This window comes from Rhinopithecus bieti, unplaced genomic scaffold (assembly GCF_001698545.2).
Source record: "Rhinopithecus bieti isolate Rb0 unplaced genomic scaffold, ASM169854v2 scaffold_6063, whole genome shotgun sequence".
In the NCBI taxonomy this organism is placed as follows: domain Eukaryota; kingdom Metazoa; phylum Chordata; class Mammalia; order Primates; family Cercopithecidae; genus Rhinopithecus; species Rhinopithecus bieti.
In genome coordinates this window covers 154,509-163,447 of record NW_016805186.1, presented here as the reverse complement: position 1 = coordinate 163,447, position 8,939 = coordinate 154,509, and the positions used below count along the sequence as shown (strand labels likewise).

Sequence of the window (8,939 nt, the reverse complement as noted above, 5' to 3'; positions counted from 1 at the left end):
AAAAAAAAAAAAAAAAGAAAAGAAAAGAAAATGTGTCACGGCTTTATAAACAGGGACCCTTCTAGTACAAAAGTCATACTTCATGCTTCAATCTGTGAGAGTCACCCCTGGACTGTCTCCTATTTTGTCCAGATCCTTTGCAGAACCTCAGGGCTGGGAGCGCAGAATTCTCATTGCGTGTGTGAAGTGAGGTTTTAAGGCTCCATGCCCTGCCTTTCTCCTGTGGTTTTTGTGAAAATCAGATGTCTCATGGAAGAGTTCTTAAAAGTTTCAAGTAGGACCTCAGGATGAGAAAGTGGAACTGAGGGCTTTGCATCTTGCTCTGTTTCCTTGAAGACCCAGGGATGGGCGAAATATTCCTCAGAAGTTGCTCAGAAATGTCAGTAGAGATACACAGAAAGAAAACTTTAAAAGTTAAAAACAAATTGAAAAACAAAATAGGCTTTTGAGGATTCTGTGATGTTCTAATTGTAACAGATTGCCAGACGTCAATAACATGGCATGCCCTTTGAAATTCACAAAGGGTGATTCTCCAGTCAAGACACATGATTTTTAATACGGCAGAGGCAGTTGACAGGTGTTAGAATATGTCATCCCTTAGACATTGTTCTTACACTTAAATGTCTACCAGAAGCATGTGAAAGGTTGGTTACAACAGACTCAGGCCACCATCTCCAGCGATTCTGATTTAGTAGGTTTGGGTGAGGCCCGAGACTCTTTACTTATAACAGGTTCCCAGGGACTCTGGGTGCTGCTGGTGCATAGACCACCCATCAGGCATCCTGGAGCCAAGGCTGTGGAGCCACCTCCTTAGCTCAACTCCTCAGCCGGCCACAAACTAGCTGGGGGCCAAGTTACTTATCCTCCTTCTGTCCTTAACTCTGCAACGAAGATAATAAGTACTTTCTCCCCGGAGCTGCTTTAGGGTTAAATGAGTTAATATATGCAAAGCAATATCAAAGGGCCGGCATAAGTACTTGGTACATTAATACTTTTACAATTATTGACTTTACAATCATCATCACCACCAAGGAAAATCACAGTCATTGGAAGAGACCGTAAAGGTCCTCTAGTTTCTAGCTGATATCCAATTACCTCTTCAAAAATTTTACCATGTTGCAATCCCATGATGGCCTCATCCCAGTGATTGTTAACAAATCTTTAAATACCTTAAATGTAACATTGACAGCCTGGCAAGGGGTTGTTTTTCCCCCTTTCTTTGACTGAAACGATTCTCAGAATTAAAAGTATGGCCCAACTCAAGTAATGGAACAAGCTGTTACATCATGCATTTTTAATTTAATTTAGTTTCTACCTTTTACTATATCTGATTCTCCTAGACTTATGTCCCCACTGCTTGCCAGCTTCTTTTTTCAATCCTATTCATACCATATATTTCTGTGTACTGTCTCAGCACCCTTGTATTCAATAAGGTGGATTAAAAATAAACTAGAAATTGAGTGCTGAAATATCTCTTCTGATATGTTTGCATGATTGCAAATATGCAGCTACATATAAACAACTGATCAAGATGAAATGACAAAGAGATGCTGACAGAAACGCGAGGGAGGCGTGAGGCTTACAGGAATGACAGGTCTCGCCCGTGTAGCCTGTGCCCAGACAGTCACAGGAGAAGGTGTCCCACGACTGGGAACACGCGCCCCCATGCTCACAGTAGCTGGGCAAGCACCTAAAAGAAAACAGATACAACTGCTGTTTCCCTTTTTTGATCATCAGAAAATAAATGTCTTACCAAAAGCAGCTTAATGTGAAAGAACAGCATACGCAAGATAACCCCACATGACGTGATTACTGGGTCTGCCATCAAGGTTCTCTAAATACAGGGACAAACTTTGGATAAATATATCCATTAGCATGCAGCTGATTATCAGGTATCTGTGACAGCTGAATTGTCAACACATTTCTTTTTTTTTTTTTTTGTCCCAAGTGACACAATAACTTGACATGTGGCAAAACCAATTACATACATAAAACTATGAAATATGGCATGCTGCATTACTACATTGTGGTCATTGTTAAAAGAAAGAAGGGGAGACAGGGAGGAAGATAGAGGGGAGGAGAAAGAAACAGGAACAGCTTCAGTCACATAGTGACAGAGGTCCAGAAATTTTGAAGAACATTTAATTTAGGTCATCTTGTCGCCTTTTAGATTTGGAATGAGCAGTCGGCTGTTGTTTTTTAAGCAATCTTAACACTGGTAATATGTCAATATGACCCAAAGCAATCTACAAATTCAATACAATTCTTATTAAAATCCCAAAGCCTTTTTTTGCAGAAAACAAAAATCCATCCTAAAATTCATAGGGAATCTCAAGGGACCCTGAACTAGCCAAAACAATCTTGAAAAAGAACAGTTGGAGGTCTCCCACTTTCAGAGTTCTCTGGAATCTGCTGCCGCCCACTATCATATTGGGGGCCTAGCCTGCCTGCCTCTCAGGATTGTTAGGGGAACAGGGAGCAGGGTACACTATAGAAACTGACCAGCAGCTGACACAGAGTGGAGGCTTCACCAAGAGGTAGCGTGACCTTCTGGAAGCCTGGCCTGAATACCATGACCCACCTCTGCCTCGAGCAGAGTTGGATCTCAGCCTCTGCCTGCTGTCTCCCGCTGCTGAGCACATAGCTAAGGCTCTGCCCGCTGTCTCCCACTGCTGAGCACATAGCTAAGGCTCTGCCCGCTGTCTCCCACTGCTGAGCACATAGCTAAGGCTCTGCCCGCTGTCTCCCACTGCTGAGCACATAGCTAAGGACCTGGTAAAGAGTGAAGATTCTAAAGGACACTGACCTTCCAGGCTGTGAGGGACACCCTCGTCCATGCTGGAGCAGCAGAGGGGGTAAGTGCCCGCCCAAGTGCCCCTCCCCATGGGACCCAGAGAAGTAGCAGAAGAGGGGCTGGGAGGTTGTGACAGGCCTCCTGGCTGTGATGGGAGGACGACCAGCAGAGAACTAGGGTATGAAGTTGACAGAAAGCCCCAGGGGCCTGTATTTGGCCTCCGGAGAGATCCTTTGAGGGGAACCTGAGGGACTGGGAAGAAGAATCCGCAGCAATCTCTACCCTCCCTGTGCCCTCAGCCCCCCGTCCTGGCTCTCTGGCAGTGCACCACCAGCTCAGGGCCAAGACTTCCACAGATTACACGGTGCTAATGAGCATTTAGTCTGCATTCAGAGAAGAGTTAGGGGCCATCAGAATCACAACTTTTCAAGTATTTCAAAGGCCAAGGCATGGAAAAGCCTGTGTGAACTGATCAGAAGACGGGGAGTTGGAGTGAAAGGCGAGGATGGCTGGGGTGGGGCCCACCCCACACCATTTTTTTAAAAGCAGCTGTTCCTTTTCCCCCACATCCTTCTCCCCCTCCTCCCCTTCTTTCTTAATGGAGCATCTTAAGATCATACATGACTTGAAGATTCCACAAATTTTAAAAAACATTAAAAACCACTGCTGTTTGATATCAACAGGGAGAGAACTTTAGTTCAAAATATTTTGAAATAAAAATTAAGTGATCTGGAGACTATCAACAAACATACACTATTTTTCTTCAACTAAACACAACATCAATTTGAAAAATTTACATGTAGTACAAATAATAGAGGAAGTAGCTAGCATGCAGAAGGCCAACACAGGGGAAGATGGCAGAGGGAGGGCAGGAGTAGGGTGAGCAGCCTGGTCAGCACAGCCAGGTGAGGAGGTGACACAGGCCTCCCTGCTCAGGGAGCCCCAGCTGGACCCCACTGGAAGCTCTGCCATGTGGTACACAGAGCAACCCTGAAGAGTACAGGAGTCTGACGTAAGACGTGATGTAAGAAGTTAAAACCTACCCCGGCCGGGCGCGGGGGCTCACGCCTGTAATCCCAGCACTTTGGGAGGCAGAGGCAGGCAGATCATGAGGTCAGGAGATCGAGACCATCCTGGCTAACCCGGTGAAACCCCATCTCTACTAAAAATACAAAAAATTAGCTGGACATGGTAGCAGGCGCCTGTAGTCCCAGCTACTCGGGAGGCCGAGGCAGGAGAATGGCGTGTACCCGGGAGGCAGAGCTTGCAGTGAGCCGAGATGGCGCCACTGCACTCCAGCCTGGACGACAGAGCGAGACTCCATCTCAAACAAACAAACAAAAAAACCTATCCAAACATAAACATCCATTATTTGTGACTCTGTCATCCAAAGTGCCCATTGCTATTTTTTGCATAGCTTACAATTTTGACTAAAAAAGATAACTTCATACCCCATATCTGTCTCTAAGTAGGATTTTTAGGTCTGGTATTTGAATAACATGTTTCTACTTTGCAAATTAGTGATATGGTTTGGCTGTGTCCCCACCCAAATCTCATCTTGAATTGTAGTGCTCATAATTCCCACGTCATGGGAGGGAACCTGTGGGAGGTAACTGAATCATGCCAGCAGGTCTTTCTCATGCTATTCTGTGATAGTGAGTAAGTCTCGAGAGATCTGATAGTTTTAAAAAGGGGAGTTTCCCTGCACAGGTTCTCTTGCCTGCCACCATGTAAGACGTGTCTTGCTTCCCCTTCACCTTCTGCTATCATTGTGAGGCCTCCCCAGCCATGTGGAACTGTGAATCCATGAAGCCTTTTTCCTTTATAAATTACCCAGTCTTGGGTATATCTTTGTTAACAGCATGAGAACAGACTAATACAATTAGAGCTTTTTTTTTTTGGTTAACAAAGAAAGGCTAATAGATGCGTACAGGCCGGTTTTCAGGATACTTAAAAGTGAATTTTCAGTTTTTTCAGGATTTCAAAACTGAACATAAAGGGAACAGCAAAGGTCTTTAATTTTAACTGTGTAGAATGTCATTTTGTGTCCCCAAAGTTTTCTCATTTTATTGCTTTATAAAATTCAGGTTTTCAAAATAATCTCAGAGGAGCTAGTCTTCTATGTTACTGACTTTGGGAATGAAATAGTGAATAGCCTTCATTTGTAGCCCTATTTGAAAATAATTTAAAAGTGCTTTCTTAAAACCCTTATCTGCAGTGATTATTGTACACATCATGGCTGAAGTTTAAGTGTGGCTCACACATACATGCTTACTTGAGCATGTTTACAACTAACTTTGGGGTACAATTTGGAGGTCTTTTAAAAATGTGGGATCTTAGAGACCAAGTTAGGCACCAGTGTAACTCTTGTGACTTTAAGGTTAAAACAAAACAGTCTATAACAGTAAAAACAATAGTTTTGTACTTTGGGAGCTACATGCACAAAGCAGGCAATGTGGATCATCTCTGAGAAAAGGCAGCCTCACGATATATATCTCATAACAGATATACTGCAAATGGATATTTTGTTAGTAATTAACAAGATATCAAAATAATGTCATGTAAGTGGAGAAAATCACACTTGCATCACAGCTGGGCTGACAGCTCTTGTCACTCACAGTGTGGGCACATGGGACATTTCCCCTTAACCCAGACAGAACTGAGCTCCCTGGATAGTTAGCTGAGCAACGTGGGATTATATTAAGTGAGCAAATGGCCAGAAATCTTCCCAACTACCCTCCCCACTACAGAGTGGGGTTTCTGGAGCTGGTGTTGAGATGTAAATGCAGTCCCAGCTGTGTGTCAAGAGTTGGAATCTCAAGAGTGAGAGGTACTTGACAAAATTCTTACACTTCATACATATACTCCTCATCTTTTAATTAATCCATTTTTCCTACAAATCAGCAGAATGTTCACAGGGGGAAATTATTCCGTGCTGAATAAAGTTCATATGAATGAACTTTTCATTTAGTAGAAATTATGTTTTTTTAATATGTCACTATGAGTTATAAATTAAAACCTGTTTAGCCAGAGATGATAATTTTACAGTTAATGTTTAAAACATAATTGACTAACAGAATTTACTCCATGAAGAAGGCAGGTTTTGAAAGTTCTACCAGGTGTAGATATAACTTTAAATTTTTAAATATGTAGCACTTCTTTATTCACTGAAAGTAAATACCAAATGTACTATGGCAAATTGTATGTAGAAATATTGTTTTTCCAGGTGTGACCCTGTGATTCTTCTCAGCCAAAATCATTGTAAAATTATGGCACAACTAGCGTAACTGTGGTTGTAATACTTATTTTAATTAAATGTTTTTCTTGTTTAACCTTCTCCATATTTCATTGAGTACGTCCTTTGGCACATATCTTCATCCATCTTTATGATTCAAACTTTTCTAGGAGAAATTACTTTTTATTTTCTCTGCAGGACATGTGGGGTTGGGTAGCTAATGAATAGTAACTCAGCAAATTCCTCTGCCTGGAAAAATATCATCCAACTGATGGGTGTGTGGTTGCAAAAGCCAGCTTGATAACTATTAGCTGAGCAACCTGGGATCATATTAAGATAAAATCCATAAGGTGTATGTCTTCTAATACAATACTATCATTTAAAAAATTTATTCCATTAGATATGCAGTTTTCTTTCTTTCTTTTTTGTTTTTTTTTGAGACAGAGTCTGGCTCTGTCGCCCAGGCTGGAGTGCAGTGGCGCGATCTCGGCTCACTGCAAGCTCCGCCTCCCGGGTTCACACCATTCTCCTGTCTCAGCCTCCCGAGTAGCTGGGACTACAGGCGCCGCCACCATGCCCGGCTAAATTTTTTTTTTTCTTTCTTTTTTTTTGTATTTTTAGTACAGACGGGGTTTCACCATGTTAGCCAGGATGAAGCTGATCTGATCTCGTGATCCACCCCCCTCCACCTCCCAAAGTGCTGGGATTACAGGCGTGAGCCACTGTGCCCAGCCAAGATGCAGCTTTCTAATCTTCATAATAATTACGACTATTTCATTCCCTCTGGAAAGAAAGATAACAGCAGCAACAACAAAGAGAACAGAATGCCTTTTTCCAGCTGTCTACATTTGCTCCCTTCAACTTTGAAAACAGGTAAGCTCAAGTGACCTAGGATGGCCCTTACCTGTCTGTGATGCCGCAGGAGTCTATCTGGAGGTCCCTGAAACTCCCCAGCACCCCCTGCTGTACTGAGATGGGATCCACCGCTTTGTCACCAATGGTGATGAGCCTCAGGCAGCCCTGAAACCCTCCCAGGGGGCTTTTACATCCAGAGCCAGAGCTGTTGTCCAGGCAGCCTGAATATGGAGACAAAAATAGGACAAAAGCAATAACTATGACAAAACTATTCCACAGTATTTACTATATGAAGTCTGCTGCTACCCCTTGTTTATGGACATCGGTATGATGTGATGAGCTTCACCATTCATTAGAGAGGTGAGAAGGGGCAAGGTTAGAACTGATCAAATTTAAGATAATACCTGGAATTCAGAATAAGAAATTATGGGGGAAAATTTAGATTTAAAATTCCTGTAACAGGAATTATTGCCCAACCAACTGAAAAGAGGTTTGGCTTCTTTTGTGAAATCTCATCTAAGAAATAATCATGCATTTTAGCATCACGTAGTGTAAGTGAAAAACATTAAAATGGAGGTTAAATTAAAAGAAATCATAGCCCACATTTTATTTAGGATATACTGGATTTATGAAGTGTGAAAATGCTACATAAAATATAATTGTGTACTACCATTTATCTAAAATATGTTAAATTATCTACCCTATAGGTGTTTTTGTGTGTTGTGATGTATGTGCCTTTGGGAGTATTTAAAAACAATTTTTTTTTTTTTATACTGACTGGGTGGAAACACCTAGATTTGCTTTTCTAGTAACACTTTCTTTGGTATTAGGTGCTTTAGTCAAATATATAACCGAAGATTAAATTCTAATGTTAACAACAACACGAAAAGTAACAGGACCTAACACATTGTTAGGGTACATAAGGATAAAAATTTGCAGTCCAGAATGTTCCATGAATAGAAAGAAATAAAATAGACATTTGATTTTTCCAATATTAGAAGTTAAATATTAAAAGTTTGACCACAACCATCAGCTAATTTCACCTAAATTACAAATGGCAATGCTTATGACATCATTTCCTTTTACTATCTGGGCTTGTTTTGTGAAACAGGAACAATGCTTTAAGAAGTAGTGGTGAGTGCCTGACTTTGACTTAAGCAGTATTATTCCACACCAGTCCAAGCATATAGGAAAGCAGTGTCTTGAACTTACTGCCAACCTCTGAGTTACAATATATAACCTAATAATGGAACTCTAATTCAAAGTTTGAAAAATAAGGAAAAGGATGAAAGTACACACTCTAGTTAAAGAAAGAGAACACAATAATTGTAAAATGTCTTTTTATTTAAAGACAACTGTTTGTAGAAAGAGTCATATTAATTCAGAATAAAATTATAAGGCATATGTCTAAGTCAGGAGTCTGCAAAGGTTTTCTGTAAAATGCCAGATAGTAAACATTTTCGGTTTTGTGGGTCACACCTGGTCTCTGTTGCATATCCTTCTTGTTATAACCCTTTAAAAATACAAAGCAATTATTCATTTGGGCTAATATGCCATAGACCATGATTTGTCTACCTCTGATCTAAATGAATACTTAATTTTAACATACAAATATGAAAGAGGCACCTCATTTCATAATGGTGTAATGCCAATGACAACAGAAATTTAATAATTAATTTAATTGCACATTATGAAATTACAGCTTTTGAAAAATTTTATCCTTTGCCTTATTTTAAAAAAGGAGCTTGCTTATATTGATTCTGTAAGCACTGTTTCTTTCAAACTTGTGACACGATATAATTTCTTATTTTCTTTCCCAATCATTCAAATATTAGGTATTAAATCTAATATTTGGCATGATGCTTTGAGTTCATGCAAATATCCTTTTCTCCAAAGATTATAATAAATGTACAGCAATATTTATCACCAGAGGATTGTGTTTTTAGTGTTCTTTCTTTATTAAAATGAAAAAAAATGAAGTACAGAATTTGTACTTCTGTGTTTTTCATTGACTGATCTCTCTTTGACCTATTATTGTTAATCACTAGTACAATT

General features: G+C 40.5%; 1 protein-coding gene across 1 annotated transcript in view; it reads right to left on the bottom strand.

The window, feature by feature from the left end:
* The window catches only part of LOC108529275 (contactin-associated protein-like 3), a 219,639-nt gene that overhangs the window by 68,128 nt on the left and 142,572 nt on the right, over nucleotides 1–8,939 (bottom strand). The window contains 2 exon segments of the mRNA XM_017871463.1: nucleotides 1,584–1,690; nucleotides 6,934–7,105. Of these exon segments, the coding sequence (XP_017726952.1) occupies nucleotides 1,584–1,690; nucleotides 6,934–7,105 (279 nt within the window).